At 37.3% G+C, this 23,670-nt stretch overlaps 2 protein-coding genes across 2 annotated transcripts; one reads left to right on the top strand and one right to left on the bottom strand.

The window, feature by feature from the left end:
* The first annotated feature begins 1,080 nt into the window (after window positions 1–1,080).
* On the top strand, window positions 1,081–3,431 carry LOC145778138 (tRNA-splicing ligase-activating factor archease-like). Its single transcript, XM_082589562.1, has one exon. It carries the CDS (start codon window positions 1,081–1,083, stop codon window positions 1,546–1,548), a length of 468 nt encoding a protein of 155 aa, XP_082445688.1. The 3' UTR covers window positions 1,549–3,431.
* Window positions 3,432–19,823: 16,392 nt separating this feature from the next.
* Window positions 19,824–23,075, bottom strand: LOC145778642 (uncharacterized). The gene is made up of 2 exons (XM_082590176.1): window positions 21,678–23,075; window positions 19,824–21,029 (listed from the first exon to the last, which is right to left on the bottom strand). Exons 1-2 carry the CDS (start codon window positions 23,056–23,058, stop codon window positions 20,344–20,346), a joined length of 2,067 nt encoding a protein of 688 aa, XP_082446302.1. The 5' UTR covers window positions 23,059–23,075; the 3' UTR covers window positions 19,824–20,343.
* Window positions 23,076–23,670: the final 595 nt, after the last annotated feature.

Genomic DNA, 23,670 nt, shown 5'->3' with positions numbered 1-23,670 from the left:
GCAGTTTCCGCAATCATTTTAAAATTTTCCCCCTGAATAGATCGAGAGAAAAAATAGCTCAAAACCGAAGTCCGCTGATCGCAGTTTCCGCAAACATTTTTCCGCAGTTTCCGCTAACTCTAACCATAGAGTATTCTATGCTCTAACCCTCGCTGATCGCAGTTTCCGCAAAATTTTTTCCGCAGTTTCCGCTAACCTTTACCCTAACCATGGAGTAATCTATGCTCTAACCCTCACTGATCGCAGTTTCCGCAAACATTTTTCCGCATTTTCCGCTAACTGCAATTTCCGCTTACCCTAACTCTAACCATAGAGTAATCTATACTCTAACCCTTACCCTCGCTGATAGCAGTTTCCGCAAACATTTTCCCGCAGTTTTTGCTAACCGCAGTTTCCGCTAACCCTAACCCTCGAGTTTGTTTTAAATTGTTTGGGGAAACTCCGATCAGCGACTTCGGCTTTGTGCTATTAAACTGCGATCAGCGACTTCGGCTTTTTTTAATTTTTTTTCTCGATCTTTTCAGGGTACGAACTGACTGTACGAATGGTTCAAGGTACGAACTAGGTTGCACCCTCATACAATAACAGTAGGCTAAACAATAAATAATATACATAAAAGAAACTTAAAATTATTAGAAACAAAATTGACTGTGGTACTGGTAAGCTTACACATAACACAACATGAAAATTAGAAACATTGTGGGGTGTGCACAATATCCCAGTTTTGGAAAAATTGTCTAACAAAGCCTCAAAGTGAATTTACACTCGGTGAAGCAACCACACACTCAGGTAGACTTCCATTCATTGATTACATGGCAAGTAAAAAAGTTACCATGAAGTATGGATATCTGGTTAGCTGATTGAATCTTTATCCTAAGACTAAGAAAGTCTCCTAAGAAGATTTTTCTTGGTCTGAGGATAAAGATACAATTAACCAAACTTGATGTTAAATTTCAGTAATCTTTTATAAAGAAATTTAATTAACAACGAAATATTATCATAGCTTAACCTTATTTTGGGAATTTTTTCATTGCTAAATTGTGTTGTTTAGCCTTTTAAGTGTTCTATACTTTTTACTTGATGGCTGGGGATAGTGTCAGCAACAAATATTTTGAAGTGGAAAAAAAATTTGAATATCTTGATCACACTGCAGATGTTCAGATCCACTCATGGGGTGATAACATTGAAGAAGCATATGAGCAGGCAGCAATGGGAATGTTCAATTACATGACAGACATCAATGGGGTTTTGCCAAACAAAACTGTGGAAATTGAGGCTGAAGGCACAGACTTTGAATCCCTTTTATTTCACTTTTTAGATGAATTTTTATTTCTTTCTTGTACTGATGACTTCTTCATGGCAAGGGAAATAAAAATTGTCGAGTTTGACAGAGAAAATTGGAAGATGAAAGCACTTGGATATGGGGAAGATTTTGATAGGTCACGACATGGTGGACAAGGCACAGAAATAAAGGCCATCACATACAGTGCGATGCAAGTACACGAAAAAAAACCTAAATCTGAAATATTTGTCATAGTTGATATTTAGCATCTACTCTACATTACGTCTATATTCCATTGTTGTGACAGTTGGTATATTTCATTCCATGTTTTTGTCGATTTTTGTGACACAAACCAGGGGTAGATATACTGTAGATATATCCCTGCACAGAACACTTAAATTTGTATTGAAACACAGTCTTGCAAAACACCGAACAACACTCAGAAAGATCTGAATCATGTTGCCGCACGGCAAAGCTGCATAATTGTGCTTTTATTGATTTTTCGGTGTGATATTATAGCCCATTTTGTTGTTACTGTGAAGTGTATCTGTTTAACTACCGGTCTGCAATCATGCAAAGGCTAAGCTTTTACATAACAACAAGATAAACTGACTTAGCAACCATGTAGCCTACCGGTATGCCATATGTGTCCTTGTTTAACATTTTAATTGAAGAGTCATAACTCCTTTTTAATGCTTTGTAGCTAAATTTTACCAATTTACTTTGGAAATAGCATCGTTACTGTTGTCTTATTTCCGATGGCAGTGTTCAAACTGAAAAACATGGATGTTTATCATGATCATGTTTGTACTTTTCTTGCAGTGACTGCAGTGTTTATCTAATAATTTTGATTAGAAAATAAAAGCAGAAACATCATTTGTTGCATTCTTTCAATGACGTTTAATGCATGGATGGCAACGCTTTGTTACATTTATAAAGCAGATCAAGTTATTTCTGATTTGACGCAAAGTATGTTCTTCCATTTAGCTTTCATAAAAAAATACTTCAAATAGTCATTGTTTTTTTACTGTTTAAAAGTACTATGCTGTCAAACATCGTGCAATGTATGACCAGGCTGAAATGACCAGCTTCCGTGAGAAGCTGAGCATGGTTTTGTATATTTATGTTTTTTTGGAATTGAGGATGCAGATGTTGATGTATATTCACTTTCTATTAATATTTTTTCAGAGTTCTGCCACTACCATTTGTCTTTGCATGTGTATTTTCATCTTTTGTTCCGTAACCAGCGTTGTGTAAGCGGTAATTTTTGTTGGAACATATTGTTACTTTCAGTTCCTGCTCCGGCTTTTTTTTCTTCTCCAGACTGGAGGTGATAGTAGCCCCGACCTGGAGGCTGTGGTCAAGTTCATGACCTTGGATAAATCTAATCTTTTGTGTCAAAGTGGTATTGTAGTAATGCAAGACAAGAATACATGTTGTCTGAAACATTGATATTAAATCTATGTCAAAATTTTTCAATAACTTCAAAACAATACTACATCGGGTTGATAGAAAGCATTGCCCAATTTAAAATCTACTCTAAAGTTTACTCCGGAATGGACCCTTTTAAAAGACCTAAAGCGCTGCCATAAAGCACCTTCTTTGAGCGTTTGATTACCGCTTGGTGAGGTGGTGTACCGAAAACTGCTTGGTTGGAGCATTGAATGTTTATTCTAGGAAGTAGGTACAGTACCAAAGGCCGGAAGCTCCGGCGGGAGTTGCAATTCTTTAACTAGAACATTCGGGTTCCGACCAAAATGCTGTCATAACCCTATAAAGACTCGTATTCGTTGTGCTTTTATTTCTTTGACGCAGTTTGAAGTTTTCCGTGAAATTAATCACACAAATGATAATTACTGTAAGAATAAGTTAGAATTTTTCTAATTTGTTACCCCAGGGAGATTTTAAAAAAGTAACGATTTAGGCGAACTAACGTATTATACAAACAGGTGTAACAACTCCTTTACATTGAGCGTTATGTGCTGTTAACGCAATGTGGGTCGTTTATTGTTGAATACAATGCTCTTAATGAAACTGCATGAGTTTACCCATGTTGCAGTGACTAACAGTAACAAACCTGTGACTTTATAGGATTAATTGGATTGATGGAAAGACAACGCTTTCTAAATCCCTAGGAAGCAATTGAATGTACCCCACACTTCGTTTTCCAGCAAGTGATTCTCGTGTGGTTTGCGTAGAATAACTGATCCGTTTTAACGTTTCGTCTGTCTGATTTTCGCTCTCCGGGTCCAAATCTAAAAACTGGATTCGTGATAAATTGAGACCTGGAGATAAACTAAGTTTAGTAAAATGAGGAAGATAATTCGATTGTAAACATTTTAATACCAAGATTGATGAATTGATCCAGTTTAAGAAGCAAGGCCCTATCATAAGCGGTATCATAAGCAACAGATAGGTCTACGAAGACGGTTCCAGTGGCGATCGAAAACCTGCCTGTTCATGTAGTCTTCAACAAACTCCCACCCTTGAGAGAAGAGAGTGGTGCTGCCTAAATAGTAAATAGAGCCCGCTGCGGAGTCGGGAGAAATAAAAGCAACCTTTTCCGATGGAAGATGGCTCCTGACCCAACGTGTGATCGCGGCCTAGACAATCAGACAATGAAGCACATCCTCACCAACTGCCCCCTTAGCTTTTCATGTGATGACAACGACCTCAAAAACATCACAAACAATGCTCTTACCTGGCTCCGACACTGGCGTGCCAAGCTATGAATGAATGAATACCAAGATTTTCAAACTTGATCAAGAACTCAAAGAGAAATTATAGCCTAATATCAAGAATCCAAGCCTGCGGTTGCCGCAAACCAGGACAAACAAAATTTCGTTTTCACAGAAGACAAGGAGTAGGTATTCAAAATATGGAAATTCGGTCATATGAAACAGTTGCCTGTGCTGGACTGAAATGTGATTAATTATCATTAAAATACAACTTTAAATTGTGCAAATTAGTTATTTTTGTCATCAAATTGTTCACAAAAGATAAAACTATGTTGACTGGTAGCCTAACTGTACTTTTAGAAGCAGTGCTGCCACATTTTTTGTACTAAAATTCGTATTATTTGTCAAAACTAGCATACGTCACTTCTGTAGTTTATAATGTTTGTTACAAATTGTTAAAATTATAATCTTTTTGCTTAATTTGTTTTTAAATGCACTTTTTTGGCATTTTTATCACTTTGACGACTTTTTTGGTGAAATAAGTTAATAATTGCATTTAAATCGCCAAAAATTTAAATCACTTGTAACTTTTGTAAAACCTTTGGTTGGTTGGTTTTGAATCTTTATCCTCGGACTGACAAAGTCTTGATAGGTTATTCCTGTTAGCTTCGCATGTTTGTAGAGGCTCTTGACGCAGGGCCGGTTACTGGGATTGGCAGAGTGAAGTTTTCTGATTGTTGAAGTGTTGTTGCCGGGGAATTATTCCATTCACCAATTGCCGCTGAATGAAGAGTAGTCCTGAAATGCGTTACTCATGCGCACACCCCTAGAGTCCAACCAGCGCCGCGTGATCTTGACCCGGTGTAACGGTCCAGGAGTTACTAGGGTCTGAAAGTTACCGTAACTTCTGGACCGCGTATACGCGGTCTGAAAGTTACTGCCGTTGCAGTCTGGAAGTTACTGTCAGTCCAAAAGTTACCAGGGGTGCCCGGCGTTTTCGCAATCGATAGAAAAGCGAATTTTTTTTTAACTAAGTGTAGTGAATTCATTGCTCTCAAACTAATGCAAGCTTTTTAGTTAACATTACAAAATACTTATAATTATTGATCTGACCTTTTAAGAGGTTAAAAATTTAATTATTTTTCAAAAAAAAAATTAAATAAAATTTAAATGAAATATTTGGCAACCCTTGTAACTTTTGGCCTGCAGTAACTCTTGGACTGCTACACCGGACGCGTAACCACTGAGCTAACTTTGGAATTTGAAACTGGAATTGATTGATCAAAGTTTCTATGAACAGAAGCAGTAGTCTATGTCTGTATTTTAGTACATTTAAATATGTCTCTATTTTTATTTACTTTTTTTCTTAATCAGCATGGTCACACTGCTTAGCCAAGTGGTTCCCAATCTTTTTTATCCGGTGGACCCTATTAGTCGATATTCAAATCTAAATTCCCCCGTATAAACCCGTATTAGTTTGTTAAAAATTCGTTTACATTAATATTTAATCTAAGTCTCGGAAAATATACTATAGACCTACTTTCGCTAGCAATAAGCTTTTTAGCCTGTAGACTACGCCTAATATTCCTTTTCATACTAAAACAATTTAATTAATGAAGAACGGTGCTGAAACGTATTTTATTCAAAGAATACATTTTAGGTATAAAAGTCAATGCATTTAATAATCTGTGTGAAGCTTGTGATTTTTTTCGTCAACTCATGAATGTGGTGGAAGAGTATTGAAAAGAACACAACGAATATCATTCTCCACGTCTAATCTGTTTCTCTGTTTTGTTTTCATTTCCAAGAGTTGAAAAACCTGATTCGCATAGATAATAGTCTGAGCGTAAAATGCGAAAATATAGGGCCGCCTGGAATAAATTGCGACCTTAACAAATTTGGTATCGTTGGAAAGCTTAATTCCTCTAGTTTAGGATTATCACTCTCCTCCAACCAGGGACCCTTGGCAAAAAAAGTTGTGGCCGTTTTTTAAGCAACACCTTGCGCCGCTAGTGGCGCAGCTAATCTAGCTATGTTTTCAGCAGAAACAGCAAGCCGTATAAAATTCTGGCAGTCGAAGTTGCTCCGGTGACCACTGACCAGCTTATTAGCCATGCAGTGGTATCCATCTTGAACTCTGAGCGTTGCACAAAAAGAAAAAAAAAATAGCCATGAGGTTTGTAAGTAACTAGGCAGTACTGAGTAGGTTTGGGACAGCAAAGATTCTTGATCTACCACTCTGCACTGGCTGCAGTACTAGCCTAAATATCACAGAACTGAGTACCGTACCAGGCAAGCCTACCGTAGTTTAATTTGTTTTGGGAACTGTTTGCAAGAACATCATTATCGGTACCGTAAGTTATGTCAGGTTATTCATTTAATTTGGTTTGCAACAGAAGTCAAAACGTTAGATAGGGTTCCGGGCAGCAGGCGATACACATTACACAGGTGCACTAGGCCTATAACAGTGTACAGTACGGTATGCTGGGCTATGATGAAAGTTAAAGGAAACAGGTCTAAATGTTTTTTACATGCAGCATGTCTTATCATCTCTAGCTTATGTTAAATTTTTGAATTTACTGTTGTTCTTTTAGTTGAGTTCTCTTTCATTTAACATCTTGGATTTTAAATGGCAGTGCATGCAGGTGTGAAGTATTTGTACCAATGAATGCAGTATGGTAGTAGTAGTAGGCCACTGTTACCAGTGCACTGGTGCACAAACTGACAAAGGAAGGGTGTTTATTGAGACCTGGTAGCTTCTAGTGATATCCATGCAACAATACGTTTTCTGGTAATTGCACACACTATCAGTTAAATAAGGAGGCCAGCCTACCAGTAGGAGCTATGGTTCTTGTTACTTCTGAGACCACCTGTAAAGGCTATAACATATTCAGATATAGATTAAGTTTGAAAGAGCAAATGTTCTGTGTGGCCATTTTTTTCCCAGGTCTGATGTTAGTTTTCTCTCTTTACAGCTTTAAAGATTTTTATGAAATACCGGTAATGATTTCTAAGTTGTATAGCTTAGTTTATTAAACAGTTAGAATTGATAGACTAGTTTTCAGATGTTATGGAGATAATTGAATAATGGAAAATCAGAATCAAGCTTTTTGTAATGAAAGTTTATGCATCAAATGCCAATCTCATAATGTATCAAAGCTACAAGAAGTGAAACGAGGTGGACTGAAGACATTAATCAGCTATGCACAAAACATTGGTGACAGTCATCTTTATCAACATCTAAAAGAAAAAGAAGAGAGCGAAAGTAGTTGTAAGGTGCATGAGGTGTGTCAAAAATTACTTGCTGTTTGCTCATGCTTGGAGTGGATGTGATACAACTTCTGCAATATATCAACAAGGTACCAATATAATTAATCAGCTTTGGTAGCAGTACATTTTAATCTTGCTTTCAGTGTTTTATCTATAGTGTTTGTTACAGTGTTTTATATATTTCTGAACTGCTTAAACCATGCTTGTCTGAAAGTATATACATTTTTACCATTTTCTGATCAGCTTTTAAAAGATATGCAAGAATTCAGATGGCAGTCATTACCAAATCCACTCAATATTATTCTAATATTGTAATACTTTTATTTGGAATGCCAATGCATGGAGTGTATGCACACATTATTTGGTGACAATGATTAATTATGTCATCTGTCTTGTTGCTTAGGAAAGCTAAAGATGTTCAATTACCTGAAGAAGGAAGAATTTCAACAATCTGCTGATGTATTTGGGAGATTAGATTCTACACGTGAGCAAATAGCTGATGCTGGAAGAGATTTGTTATTGAAAAGGTTAGTTACTGGGACTGTATTGGTGCACAGTTAATTAAATAAGAAGAAATGAAAATGTTGCTGAGTAGCCTACCAGTCTGAATGAGATTCACCAATAGTAATGCTATATTTTGTTGATCCATCAAGCTTTAGTGCAAAACCTGCCGATTCACTTGGCCAACTACGGTACGTCAAGTACATGCAGATGGTTGCAACAGCTTCCACTGTTCATCCTTGAAAGATTGCCACCCACCGAAGCTGCAATTCGTTTTCATTCCTTCAGAGTACATTTGCAGGTGAAATAATAGTGCGTAGCCTAATGGTATTGTAACACAATACCCGTAATCATTTAGTATAAAAGCGTCTTTGCTCTATAGATTATACCACTTGAAGATATTTTTCAAAAATTGTTTATTGTCGGTAACTTCAAAATATTACAGCAAATTGCGCTAATAAACTGCGGTAAGGAAAAGATGCAAGTTATAGCAAAACAAGTTGCGTTATAATATGACTAGCATAAACATGTGGTGTAGGCTACTACAAATCAAAAATTTTATGGCAGCAGGACTTGATTTATCTAAGTTGATATAAAACTGTTGCTTCAGGTATGTCAGTGGAAGCATCTTGACACTGAAATCTTGGATCTCGCACAATGGGGATGGAAAGCTGACGCAGCAGGTGCAGTTATGCCAATAAAGGCCAATTTAGATCCGGCACCAGAATGGCTATTGAACGTTGTACGATGCAAATGCAAAAAAGGAACAAAAAATCAATGTGGTACAATGTCTTGCAGCTGCAGAAAACATAGCTTAAAGTGCGTACAGCATGTGGAGAGTGTCGTGGGGAAACTTGTTGCAATCTCAGTTGTGTACAAGAAGACTGCCCTGAGGATTGCGACGGTTTGATCATGTTTCAATAAATTATCTGTTCTGCCAACAAATTAAAATCAAAATTTTACAAGTGCTCCAGTGATATTAAAAACGTTCTATTCCGTTCATATTGTACTCCAATGTATGCATGTCATCTGTGGGAAAATTATCATCAACGTAACATTAATCGCCTGCGTGTTGCCTTCAATAATGCATTTAGAATTATACACAATTTGCCTAAACATTATAGCGTACGTGAACATCAAGTCTTGTGCAACATTATAACATTTCATGCATTACTTCGGAAATATGTTTTTTCTTTTGTTGGAAGATGCGAAGTATCCGAGTGGTTAGCGCGTTGGGCTCGCATTCGAGAGCCTGCATGTTCGACTCCAGCCACCCGCACTTGCCATTGTTTCTCTGGGCAAGAAACTTTACGATCATTGCCTCTACCCAGTGATCGATTTCGAGTAATGGGTAGTACCAAATTTAAGTCATAAGTAGAGTAGACAACCGGAAACAGACATTGCCGTCGGCTGCAGCGTGGGTCAGGTGTATGTCGGAAGGCGTACACCGATGCATAGCGCTCAAGTCCGCTTTCCCGCAATGCAGGATAAAGATAAACAAACAAACAAACTCTATTGTTGCCTCCCTGATGAGGTCCGATTGCCATCGTATATCAAATTATCGTCTTCATTATAATAATTTTATGTATGCTGATATCTAGTTTTGATGGCTGCCATGTCATCTGATTGTTTTCATCGTTCTGAATACTTTCAGTTCTTCTAACTTGCAACACTACCGTACCATTGTCTGTAAACTTGTAACGTTAGATAGCCTATTTAGTGAGATTTTGTGCATTTGCAGTTTGTGTATTATTTCTTTGTTTTGTATATTGACAGCTTTGTCTGATGCAAATAAATATTATTATTTGTGTAGCCTATTGCCCAAATTTGAGCTACCGGAAAGATTCCACTGGATAGTTGAGCTGTACTCCTCAGACATGGCATATCCACTAGCAGTGTGAGTCGAATTTTCACCGTCGACAAGAACAATAGTTACACGCCTTGGGCACTGGCAGCAGTGACCGAGTGGTTAGCGCGTTGGGCTCGCAGTCGAGAGCCTGCATGTTCGACTCCAGCCAGCCGCACTTGCTGTTGTTTCTCTGGGCAAGAAACTTTACGATAATTGCCTCTACCCAGTGATCGATTTCGAGTAATGGGTAGTACCAAATTTAAGTCATAAGTAGAGTAGACAACCGGAAACAGACCTTGCAGTCGGCTACAGCGTGGGTCAGGTGTACGTCGGAAGGCGTACACCGATGCATAGCGCTCAAGTCCGCTTTCCCGCAATGCAGGATAAAGATAATAAAACAAAAACACTCCACGGCATAATTATTGAAGTAAAGTTTTAAAAATTTTCGCATTTTTTGTATAATGCCCATAATATACTCTAGCCACTTGTAGCGTTTAGTTTCGTCATTAAACCGGACCTGGGGTCAAAATGCCCCCTTGAATCATTATATGAAGCTCCGTTATGTCTAAAAACGATTTTTTAGAACAAATGTATTGGATCTGCGATTATCAATGGGCTGAGAGTAATAGGTAAGCAATTTTAATTTGATGACGTCAGAGTGACGTCATTTAAATATAAATAATATTTTATCATATGTGAGTTGTCTCTTTCTTATACACATAGGGAAAAAAGTTAAAAATGAGCCTAAAAACTTGTGCAAAAGGAAAAATACAGTTTCGCCACTAGCGGCGCAAGGTGTTGCTTCAAAAACGGCCATAACTTTTTTTGCCAAGGGTCTCTGATTGGAGGAGAGTGAAAATCTTAATCTAGAGGAGTTAAGCTTTCCAACGATACCTAGTTTGTTAAGGTCGCAATTTATTCCAGGTCAAAACGTTTTACGCTTAGACTATAAGTGAAAGCAAACGGGAGGATACTTCGAATAGCTTTCTCTGCCACTTTGGGATTGGAATTACACATTAAAGACCAAAATCCAGTGATTGATTTTTCTCTGAATAGCCTAAGTTTCTTGCGCAAGTATCCGTTTTGAGTTCTAAAAATTCATCCTGCAATTTATCTGGAAGGTTTTCCATCAATAATGTGAATGAATTTCGTATTAAATCAAGCTCATCGTCATAAACTTCAGGAAAATATCGAATGGTTTTTAGTTTTAACGGTGTGAGATGTTGCAAAATCTTTTTTTTTTTTCAACTCTGGAAGAACTTGTGGCAGTGCATAGACAAATTAATCTTCTAATTCTGTAAAGTAATTCTTGATGAAGTCACAAGTAGCTATGGGTCGAAAACGTTTGAAAGTAGCCTATATTTTAATTGTGTTGCACATTTTTTCATTTCTTTGTGTAATAAAAATAAAGTAAGCCTAAACCCATTATAGTTACTTTGTTTTGTGTGTCTGTGGTAGACTACAACAAAATCAAAGTGTAAAAAATCATGTGTGAAAATAAATATTGAAGCATTTGATTTTTGTAATTGCAGCGTGTAATTGATTACATTTGGAAGTAGGCCTGGCCTAATTGTAATTTGAAAATTTTAAAACAATGTAGTTTTAATGTAATTAAATTTTTCATGGCGTAGGCCTAATGTAATGTAGTTGAACTGAGAATTGTGTAATCGATCCAATTCTTGTCGCTGTGACAACTATTACCCATGACAAATTTAGGCTGTAACATCAAAAACATCAAGAAGTTTCATTAAGTCATCATAGGAGAATATTCTACTCCGCCGCCTATCGGCTGTAGCTCAACTAGTTTCAAATCTCACGCCAGGCAAGAGAACTTTTTCTCTGTTTTCCGATCGCTTTGTATTCAATTCCATCATGCCTCTTGACTTTTTTCCAAAAAAGGTCATAATCTGAATCTCTTAGGAACGTAATCGATTCGAATGAGGGAATTGCTAGTGAAACGTAACTTCTTTTGAAGTTGGCTTCGTTGACAGAGTAACAAAAAATAAGTAGCCTATAGGCTAGCCCTTTCAAAAGCCAAGACAAAGCTAATTGGTTTGTCATTTTGAGATGTAAGCTAATCTTGCAAAAATAGATTGTAGGCAAAAATAGGTTAACCTAAACATACATTTTGTGACCAAATTTGCATAGTCTACTTAGAATAGCACCTTACAGGTTTCTTGTCGTCAATCCAGGTTACGTAGTTTTAAAAAGCAGACCTTTAGTAGAGAGTTCACTTTGTGGTACCACAACCACGGACATATAAAACTTCGTAACGGCAATAGGCTTAACCTATTTTTTGTTTACGTGAGAAAAAATATAGGCCACAAGCCGCGTAGCCTAATATAAATAACAAAGTAATATAATAGGCTAGCAGTTCAGAGCTATCGTTTGCAGTTAGTAGGCCAACATAGCCAAATTGAATCTTTGATTTTCAGTTTTTTTTTTTATAAATATTGCAGATGTAGTAGAATCATTGCTTAGCTAGCCTATCCATGATGAGAACACAACGATGTTGAAAAGTTTTTAACTTGTTTGTTTATGTTAAAAGTAATGTAGCCTATACGTAGGCTATATTTTTTTCGCATAAACAAAAATAAAAAACACTTCCATAAGAAGGCTACGCACTAACGTAGCCTCATTAAAAACAAGTTTAATAGGATACCGGCATAACTTGGTTTTGCACTAAGAAGTAGTTGATGAACTTTATAATGCTGTAAAAATCAACAAAAAGGGGTTTCTTTAGTCGTTTAAAAGCGTACCCCTAGTGCAGTAGCAGACAGATTTGGATCAATTACATAATTTCTATTTCAATTAGGCCTACTACAATTACATCATGAAAATTTTTAATCGTATTACAATTACATTGTTCTAAAAATTTTAAATTATAATACACTTTTCAATTACAACAATAAAAAGTTTCAACATTTATGTTCATTGATGATTTTTTACAGTTCGATTTTATCAAAGACAAGTAGCATTGCTTTTGATAAAAATTAGGTAGCAATGTAGAATCCTTTTGAACCCCAACTAGTGGCTCAACATAAGTTCTGGTGTCAACTTACCAAATGTAATTATTTTGGTAAAGTTTTTTGAAATTGCAATCATTGTTATTGATCCAACTCTATTCGCAGACCAGGTCAATATTAATAAAGCACAGTCAAAGTCAACGTAGGCTTTCACATACTAAGAGAATGGAGGTCTAAATAACAAAGTTATGGAGAAGCCGAGGGCTGTAGAAAACGACTTTTTATTGAAACTAATTCCCAAAACATTATATTGTTTTGAAACAAAATTGCTCACACAGTTTGGGAGTTATAGGCAGTGGCTCCGAGAGGGGGGGGAAAGTCGGTCCAGTTTCCCCCCTAGCAAAACATTGTAAAGAAAAAACGAGTAGTTTTCTGTTTTTGCACTTTTGAGGGGGGCCATTTTTAGTACTAAAGTAAAAATGTACCAAATAAATAATCAACAAATTCTTAAATGAAGTGCGTAGTTCCAAGTATTTCTCAAGCATTGTAAATGTCACTCTCGATGGTTCTCATCAAGAACAAATCATTTTTGTGTTAAAGTAGGCGATGTTGAACAGCTTCAAGACGTAAAATCTGAAGCTGAAATGATTTCTGTATCACTGAACGGTTTCGATTGTATTGATAGTTTCAACTTGAAAACTGGTGCTGTTTTAGCTAAACGGAAACTATTTTTGCTTGACAACTGAACCTTAACTTCAAAATCTGCGTTGGCCAGGCATAGGATGTTGTATCCAACATAAGTTATCTGGGAAAGTTAAAGGTATCAGTCCAAGCAGGCCCGGATTTAGGGGGGGGGGGCAGAGGGGGCAGTTGCCCGGGCCCCCCGACTTTTGAAGGCCCCCCCTATGTGGTTAAAATGTGATTTTGTGTTATTTTTTTTCCTTTTGGCCTTTAAAGTTTCTGCAAAATGCTGTGCAGTACTGGACTGATGCTACTGTAGACGTAGAGATGGTTTTTGCATGGGGGCCCCCCGATCTAAAAGTGCCTCGGGCCCCCCATCAGCTAAATCCGGCCCTGAGTCCAAGCACGATTAAAGAAAGTAAATCCTGTATATTTTTTGTTTATGGATCATCATCAGTCATCATCTCTGCCTGCAGCAGATTGCGCATCAACATGAGTTATTTGCTTCCAAGAGTGGCGATTTTGAGCCAGCTCGCCCACTGTCGCCAAGTTGAGTCCGGTCCATGATTGGATGTTGTTTTGCCATCGTTTTGGTTGTCTGCCACGTTTTCTTTTTCCTTCTACTTTTCCTTCTGTGCAAACTTTGCTGATTCCGAATTGTGATCTTTTAGTGTGGCCGAACAGTTTTAAAACTTTTGATTTTATTATTGTTGCAATTGGATGTACCGTAATTTTGTCATAGTTAAAAGATCTTCTGTTTTCGCATGGTCAAGTAGCCTTTTGTTGGTCATGCTTCTCATGATGTAATTTTGGAAGGTAGTGAGTTTTTTCTTTATTTGAGTTTTTTGTTTATGGATGTTGTTGCTTAGGCTAAATCCAGTTGGAATTCATAATGTTGCCTACAGACAGCGTTGTTCAAATGTCTTATTATTTTTGGAGTAATTGATTATCTGTAAGCTTGTGGCATCTTTAAAGTTATAGCCCAGTCAGAGGAAAAATTCTAAAAAATCTAAAGAAAGCTGTCCTATCATCTTGCAAAGAAAATTGACTTCGAGAGGGTAATCAAGGCGTGGTGCAGTCAAACCCAATGCTTTATATTGAAGCTCTAAAGCTCTAAAGCTTTCTATTGAAGCTCTAAAGACGTTTCTTAAATGCATCAAGTTGTAACCAACAAGAGCTTGATCGGAAGCTGAGTCAATGCTAAAGTAGCCTACAACTAGCAGTTTTAAATTTGTGACTGCTTTGCATTAACCTATGTTGATTACTGTCCTAAACAAGATTCACTGATGAATTTAATGAAATTAAAGGAAGATGTAATCTAAGTAAGAGCTGAGAAGAGTAGGCTACTCCTCGCAAGCTAAAGTTGCAGTGGCGATTATAAATTTAAAAGAAAATTTTTTTCTTTTCCTGAGTACAGAACACTTTTATAACTCCACTTAACTAGCTGAATCATTCGAAGGAAATGTATTCTACCGTACATTGCAAAGGGGATTCGATAGTTGTTGGAATTGACAAATGTATCAACAAACTCAAACATATCGTCGATGATGTTGAAGTTCCATGAAGATTTCATCGTATGTCTGTTGTGCAGTTGCGGGCATGTGGGACAAATTTAAACCATTTGTAGGCTACAACAATGACATTTTTCAAGACATTTTGGATGAGTTGGTACTTTTGACAGAAAGCCACACAACAAACTTCAGCTGCAAACCAGAACGAACCACCCCATAATCAATACAAGGAATCATTGATTGCAACTTTCGAAAGGTTTTTCCAAATAGTTTTGTTATGATTTTTTTGTGTTTCGGTAGCTACCTCCAACGGTTGCGCTTTGAGAACGTGGTTTTAGCAATTACTGAAATTTGTAAAGAATTGTTTGCGCTCCAGTAGGCCTATGACTCAAAACCGATTGAAAAGCCTAACTATACATATTGTGCAATGTGCATCAATTCAGACGCCGCAAAATTTTATCATTTGATGCTGTGATCCGCAACTTTGCATTGCAAAAAGTCCAGAAAGGGTCGAATTAAATCAGGGATGTCCAAAGTCCGGCCCGCGGGCCAACTCCGGCCCACGAGACGTTTTTGTTTGGCCCGCGCCTGTTATTGTACAATGTGTTATTTTTGGCCTGCAGACTCACAAAAATCATATAAATTCAACTTGCAGTTTTCAGAAAAATTATTGTGGCTGTTGGCCCGCGAACACTTATTATCAAATCTGGCTCGCGTGGGAAAAAGTTTGGACACTCCTGAATTAAATGCTTGGTTGAACTATTTTCGTTGCCTGTAAGCCTATTGTGTGTTTACAAAGCTTTCTAGACAAAATAGTTTGCCTCAATGGCGTTTTTTCTGCAAGTGTAATCCAGTGATTAATTATTATTGATGATTTTTACATTGAACGAAGTTCTTTTCATGCTGAGGAAAGTAGGCTAATTTCAGCTTAACACGAACATGCAACGCAAGATACAAATTAGTTGTATATTTGCTAAAAAATATTATGGGGCCCATTTTTCGTATTGTTTCCCGACCAGTGCTGACTTCTCTCGGAGGCCCTGGTTATAGGCACAACAATTTTGGATGTAGAGATGGCATTTAGCTTAAGTCGTATTTGTAGAATTAATGAATTTAATTGAAGGTATAGCCCTTTGAAAATGAAAGTTTTGGCTGTTTTACATCATCATTTGTACATTTTCGCCTTCATTGTCTCAAGCTTTAAGAATGGTAAGTGCTGGTTATTGAGAGGCTATAGTGTAGCCTACTGTTAATTAGATACAGGAGTGGGTGACGCTGTGTGGTGAGCTTCAAATACGGGAGTGGGTGACGCTGTGTGGTGAGCTTCAGATACGGGAGTGGGCGACGCTGAACCGAGTAAGAATGGGAGTTGGCGTGTCAATGCTTGCTTGACACGCTGGGGTATGAGGGACTCTGCTGGGTGTCAGTGCAGTGCGACGGAGCAAACAGCCAACCACATCATCTTTGGGTGTCCCATCTATTCCTCTCCCAACGGAATAACAGGCCTCCGCACACTTGGCGATCTGAAGAAAAGTTGCCTCCGAGTCCTTCCTTTCGACTTACCACAAATTTTCTGCTTCATGCGAACGACGACGACGAGCTCCAAGATGCAAATTCTGACTATCAAATTGCAGTTAAGCTAGCACAACAAACGGGCGATTTTTTAATTGAAAATGTTTCTTTTTCTCAGCTTTTGGTACACCAGACCAAGTAGCCTACCCCATGAGGTTGTCAGTTGCATGAATTTTAGTAAATATGTTAGTTTAAAGATTCCTAGGCTTTGCTGGCAAATGAAACCAGAGTGCTGTGGAGTCAAGCGATTTTCGTATTTGGCGTTTTTGAACTGAGTATTTTAGATATAGAACAAACGGGGAGTCAGCAACTAGTATTTTTGGTTGCTTCTATAACTCCTCTTTATACCCACAAGATTATCACGTTCTTTTGATAACCGTTCTCTGCTTTTTGTAACTTTAAAATATTTGGCTACCGGTTCTTACCCTAGGGAAATCAATTACTCTTGCTTGTGAATCATTTGGTAATTTCCTACAGCGTATAGACACGTAGGCTGAAGGAAATTCTCAATCTTTAGACTACGTCAGGTCAGTCATTCAATGAAGTAAATGATTTTTGTTGAAAAGACCGAGCGGCATTGCTGTATCTAATTTTTTTCATTTTAACGTCAACTGAAGCTCAATAGAAATAAACTGACTTGTCTGTAAAACAATAAAAATACCCGGCAGCTTTATGGCAATGTCATTTCAAAGCTTTTTAAAGTTTATTGCCACTTGCTTTGTTGCAATACAAATTAGTTGATTTAAAGCCAAAGCCTTGCAATCAAGCTCGTTTATTGCTCCAAATACCAAATGAGCTAAATGCTCCTCAATCACCAACCAACTCTTCTCCGTGTGATACCAAAGCAATTAACTGGAGTGTAACTCACTGTGCTTTTAGCTAACTATAGAAATGGAAACATTTTATTATCTTTGGCCATTCGTGAAAATGGTAATCAGTTCCTTGTTTCTTAAACATAAAAAAACGCTCTAAATATTTTTGTACAGTAGCATAGACAAAAATTTTGTTGGTAAAAATACGGTTGATCGGAATTGATGGAATCAAACGGACTAAAACAAGAGAAAATAACTGACAACAAGTTTTGCGTTGGCCACGATTGCATATTGCTGCTTTGAAAATCTTTAGGCATTTTAAAGCACATCATAAAAAATTCTGCTACGTGTAGCCTATGCCAAGTCTTTTGCTTTTTTTGTTCAGTTGGTTTACTATGGTAAACGGTCTGCGTCGTTCAAGAAAATAATTCGATCCTAATCGTTCAATGAAAATGTTTTTGTTTGTTTTGAAATAACTCTTTTTTTATTTGTCTACAGTTCCTACAAACCAGTTTCGTGCAATTTCAATGGAGAGTGCCAGCTACGCAAGAATTCCCGTTGCTGCGTACCTATCAAGCATTCAAGATTCGGTCTCTCGTCAATTTCGGCTGACCAAAAACTCAAGTTACCAAATTGACAGCATTCGTATTGCATTTACTCCTCAAAGCGCTGATGGAGTTTTGTTATTTATTGATACGAATGCAGAGTCTCAGGCATGGATTGGTGCTGGACTGGAACGAGGGAGATTAACAGTGTCTATCGGAAAGGTAAAACTAAGTATCACTTCCCTTATACATTCTTATGCGTTTATAAATTTAATTGATATGGAACGCCAGACGACGTAGTTTGGGTTCCACTTTAGCTTGAAGTCTACAATAGCCTATTAGCCTACAGCGTGAGATTCACCTACAGTTGGCACTATAACGTGACGACTGCCGCTGCGTCTTCCATGTCTCATGACTTAAATAGTAGAAATAGACATGGGGTTTATCTTTCCAAGCATTTATTTTAGAGATATAAACATTTATATTTTCACGTGGACCTGTGTAGGCGACATACGGCAGCGGGTCTCATGCCGTGGTAGCAATGCATTGTGAATGCGACAACTGTGCAGTACGTTGTGCATAGTTATAGCTACATCTGCTGTAAAATCAATCAAGTCAAGGTAAACACAAGTTTACATTAACATATACTTTAATATAGAAAATTAATTGCTATTATTTATAATTGTTTTTCTTCCCTAAATATACTAAAGTGAGATTGTCATGTTTGTTATATTATATATTATATTTTTAGAGTAAACATAAAACTCTTCGGATTTTGTCGAAAAACCAAATGAAAGTGCATCAGGAAAAGCAGTTCGTGAAGATTTCTGTCACTGACTTACAAGTACGGCCAGCTAGGCAAGATTATTGTTCATGCAAAACCTTTTCAGGTTACTGTTAAAATTATTCTCACATTTTAAATAAACAACATCTGTATTCCAGGGAGTAGGGACTTAGCTTAAAAACTCTATCTTGCCCACGCCTCCTAAGAAATGTTTTTATTATATTACAACGTTTTAATACCATTGTAATTTCATATTGAATGACGCTTGCCCCCCAAAAGTTGCTTTTTCCCCTCTAAAATTTTTTTTCTAGTTATGTCACTGTTGTATAATTCTTTAAATGCAGCAGCTTTCTTGATCACAATAAGGTTTGTATTGGATTTTTGTCAAGTTCAGATATATTCTTGCATTTTATAGCAAGTGAGCAAGAAGGAAAGGAAATTTCTGCCTTCAAGCATACCGTTGTTTCTGGCCAAGACACAGCCGTATGCTTCAAGGGAGTTTCGAACTTATTATGTTTTCGAGCGTTGGGCCGACTCCTTTACCACTTCGCAACATATGAAACATATTACGCTATTTTTCAGTGTGTTGTTATTTATGCAGGTAGCACTTGAAATTAACGGACGCAATCCCTTGACCATCAAATTGCCTGATGCATTCCACCACGCTTTGGTCGTCAACAATCAATCTGAGTTACATTTAGGTATGAGCATACCTACAAAGACAGTGCACTATCATTTGGATAATGTTTTCATTTGCCGCGTTGCTGAGATTTTGAAGAAAAACTAAGCAGGGAAGTTATAATAATATATCTGTTTGTATACCAATAGCTTTGTCCTAAGCCTGTTTGAGAATTTTATTATGTGTAAGATTAAACTGTAGTTGGGCTAGTCACCATGTTCTTTGCAGGCACGCCGTCTCGACATTTTGAAAACGTGCCCTTGGTTTCTTCGCTGAGCGCTTGTCTTCACCAAGTGGCCGTAAATGATCGTCTCATTGAAATACTTGAGAGCGCTACACAGTTGAACAAAATAGGAACTTGTCCAACCTGGAGTGCTTTGGAATGTGACAATTGCGGAAGATATGGTATATGTAAGAAGACCATAAACTGCAACAACGATCTGGAAGGTAATTTACAACTCTTTTGCGATAACGATAGTGATGCGATAACGGTTAAGGGGTCTGTACACGAGTTAGGGCTAATTCACAATTCTTTCTGATAAAGTAGCGGTTAGAGTTAGACTTATACATGGATGTTTAAGCTGACCCTGTAACAATCGTTGAATGAGAAAACACTTGTAACTGACCTAATCGACTTCTTTAATTATGTAAATGGAAAAAAATTTAAATCTGAGCCAAATTGATGATATAATGTAATGTCAATCGCTTCTGTATTTGTGATTCATAAACGTTTTAAAGCTTTAATTTTATAGAAGATAAATATAAAAGTGACAAGCAAAGTGATTAAATACTGTATTTTTTAATCACAGTTAAAGCAGCAGCATTTGACGGAAAAAAATTGAAGACAGTGACAAACAGTTCACAGCTTTGCGCTGACACAAACACAACGGTACAGTGGCTAAAAATACAGTTTGGTGAGTTATACCAGAACATGTTGCAATTACTTAGCCTACGTAGTCTGCTTATAAATTTTTCAGAAAATATTTGTTTGTCATGTAGGCTATTGAGCATCAAGAAACTAAAAATCCGTGAAGCCTGTAGTGCGATATTAGGCTATGATAAAAATATATTGCTACTTCATTTTTGAGAAAGGACTTCTCACCTTTTGGCTTCTCACCTTTGAGCGAGTTATGGCCATTCAACATAAAATGCTTTGCAACAATGCCGAAAACACATCACTGAAGTTAAATGAGAACTTAGTACATTTTCGCATTCATGATGAAAGGTTGGGAAAGTACAGTTGAAAGAGACGTGGTACAGCGATGGTTGAATTCATCAGGAGCATGTCAATGTCACTTACTGCAGCAGCAATTTGGTCTTGATTGCTTTCAGCAGATTGCCTCGCACTCTCCAGTGGAGGGAGACGATGAAGTAGTTCTCTTTTGAGCATCGTACCATCAGTGGACATCTCAGTTTTTACAAGTGAAAGTATATCTTCGTTTTGAACGTTGGTCTTGTTCATTTCCAAACAATACCATTCTATATTGGCGCTTTCACGTGATAGAGAAGACTTAGGAAAATAGACCTCCGCTTTTGAGCAAGAGAAATCGTAGTCTTCAGATATAATTGGCGTGGACACTTTCGTGGTGTCCGTTTCTATTGTCCATTTATTTTGAGAAGATTCGTACCGATAGAGGTCTGTGTTTGTCAAGTTATGAGGAAAATACACCGTTTTGTTTCCTGAACAAGTAGCAGGGCAAGTCAAGCTCATCTCCTCGTTATATCTTCTTGAAAGTTTTACAGAATCAAATCCAACTTTACGTTTTGGGGTTGATGGCTTTTGAACTCGAAACCATATATTTTCATCAGTCAAGCTTGAAAATATCTTGAGATTTTCACTCAGTTTTGCTGTCTTGCTTTTGTTTTTGCGAAATCCTTTGTTCATGCCATGGGATGTCTCTGAATCAGAAAACGCATATTATTTTAGTGCATATACTACTTCAAACGCATTTGTTTAATACGCATTCTTTTAACCAGTCAGTCAAGATGAAATTTATAAGGAATTAAATGACGCTTCATGTCAAAAATTTTGATAGTATGTTTACGCAAACGCAAGCTTGCACTCCCTTCTATAAATTTTTTTTTTTGAGATCCAGCTAGAACTTAAAAACAGTGGCCTACCTTAATTGAATGCAACCTAGATTTATATTTTTACAGTAATATTTTACATTAGGCTACTTTTAATGTTAGATTGATTTAATTGTCTTTTGTTTGAATGTGTAATATGAAAGCTACGATGTTCTCACATTTTCCCCCCAACTTAGCCCCGACCTAATCCTCACCGCCTTGCACAAGAAACAACACAATCAATACGGTTATTTATTTGTTAAATATGACCCGAACTAGAAAAGGACCAAGGCTTTTCTGAAACCAGAGATTTCTCGAAACCCGAAACTATAAACCCCTGCCTGAAAGAATAAGAAACATTTCCATTCAGCCACCACATTAGCGGTTCATTAAACGAAACATCGTGATGCTATATTTTCAGTTAAGTAGCCTAAAGAAAAGAAACTATGTCAAAGTAAAGTTAGAGAATCTTAGACTGACCTTCATTTGGTTTGCACTCGGGAATCGGCAAGTGTTTGCAAATTTTCCACGTGTTCATCATGGGATCAAAGCAATCCACGTCACAAAGCATTTTTACCCGAAGTACCCTTATTCGCGTTTTAGAGTAATTTATAGGACACGACATCGTGTCTCCTCCCAAAAGATAAATAAAAGAGTTCTTCTCGTCAGAACTTTCTGAACATCGCCGCACAACCACAGCCTTGCGATTGTGGACACGACCGGGCTTTTTCAAATGCGGTAAATCTGTGCACCATCCATGTTGAAATGGGCTTTTTACTTCTGTGTCAGTTTCACTGCTCTTGCAAGAGAGCTTTTGTCCTTTCTGTGTGAAATTGCTTACCAAATTTAGCTGTGTTGGTTCCGAGGTGACTTTTTTCAAGTCCCTGTGTTTCTGAGGATTAAATCGGTATACCTTGAATGTTGTCTCGTTTTTACCATAGCACATTTGCAAAGTGAATATATAAAGGTAGTTATCAATGACAGCCGCATGAAAAACGTCCTCTTTTGGCTCCATTACAAATGTTTCAATGAGACGTGGTTTCCAAGATATTGAACTGTCCTTAGAAGAATATTTGGTGCAGTTTTCGAATTGAATAATGGCGTAAGCACAACGCAAACCTCGTCTTTCGACTAAGGTGATGTCAGTTCGAAATATTGCTGTCAGACCCTGGATTTCATTATCCAAACCAAATCTAAGCCGCTTTATCTTGGTTGCTATCGATTGTTCAAATGTGATGTTGTTTCGATGCGTTAACTGCAAAAACTCGATGTAATTTTCCATAACTGACTGAATGGATAAATTGTGAAGCAATACTAGTCCGCTATTTAAAGCATGCGGTAAGATCCGCACTGCAATTTCAACCGGAATTGTTTTCCTTGCTTTTTCAGCGTGGCAGTCTGTTAACAGATTGACAATTCCATGAAATTGTAAATAACCCACCGCAACAAGAAACTCTTTTATTTTCTTGTCATCAGCATGAAGAAGCCAGTGAATTAATGCCCAGCTGTTTTCCTTGTTACTGCTTGAAGAGCTTGAGTGAATGCTTTGCTGACGAAAATAGCTAACCAGCCTCTGACAAGCGGCTTTTGGGAACTCAACACTGACTTTTTTTCTATCCGACTCCAAAAAACTTAATATGAAGTTTACAGTGGAAATCTTGAAAGGAGTTATTGCAGTTGCTCTTTCGTCATCATGTACACCTTCTGAATAATTTAATTTCAGCTTTCTCTCTTGGCTTTCTTGCATTCCTGAATCAAACAAGGCCCGAAAGTAATCACTGTGTTGCATCAAAGTTTCTTGTGAAAACTTCACATTTTCTCCTTTGTCAGAAAAAATTACAAAGCTGTGAGCACCGCTCATTTTATCATATTACACGAGCTGCAACTAAAAAGAACAGCATTGCTAAGAATTTAACTCCTTTCCATTGTTTGCTTTTCGAGTAGCCTATTCCATGCAGGAAATGTGCTGCTTATGGTAACCACTTTACTGTAGCTAAGCGAAGCGCATTGTGCGGAAATCTATTATCGATCCACGGTTTATTCATTTGCGAACAATCGAAGAAACGAAATCGATCGGTTTATTCATTTGCGAACAAAAATTACTGAAAATCTGGCAGTTACAATCTGATTTTGATGTGACGTCAATACTACCTTCAAGCCGATTGTTTTAAAATAAAATTGCTGTAGTCAAAGACTGTATTGGGCTTTAAAATTTGTTCATACATTAAAGAAAACCGTTGGTAATGTATTTCTTATGATGAAACACGGTAGACCCATGGACTTTCGATACAAAACTTCTTAAGCAGGCTCCAAACTTTTTGTATGAAAATTATTCTAAACTAAAAAAAATGTAAAAAGTTATTCAAACTGGGTAATTCCAGCTGAGCATCGTCAAACTCCTTGAAAACGTTAAACCATGTAAAAGTTTCCTTTCATTCCCAAATCTTGATCTAGATTCAGGAGCAATAGCCTA

This window comes from Aplidium turbinatum, chromosome 10 (genome assembly GCF_918807975.1).
Source record: "Aplidium turbinatum chromosome 10, kaAplTurb1.1, whole genome shotgun sequence".
NCBI lineage: Eukaryota > Metazoa > Chordata > Ascidiacea > Aplousobranchia > Polyclinidae > Aplidium > Aplidium turbinatum.
This window is presented reverse-complemented; position numbering and strand designations above follow the sequence as displayed.

Excerpts from the sequence above, each read along its gene's own strand:
- LOC145778138 (XM_082589562.1), top strand. The coding sequence starts at position 1,081 with ATGGCTGGGGATAGTGTCAGCAACAAATATTTTGAAGTGGAAAAAAAA.
- LOC145778642 (XM_082590176.1), bottom strand. The coding sequence starts at position 23,058 with ATGAGCGGTGCTCACAGCTTTGTAATTTTTTCTGACAAAGGAGAAAAT. Across the intron at positions 21,030-21,677 it reads CGAGTGCAAACCAAATGAAG|AGACATCCCATGGCATGAAC; the intron begins GTCAGTCTAAGA and ends TTTCTGATTCAG.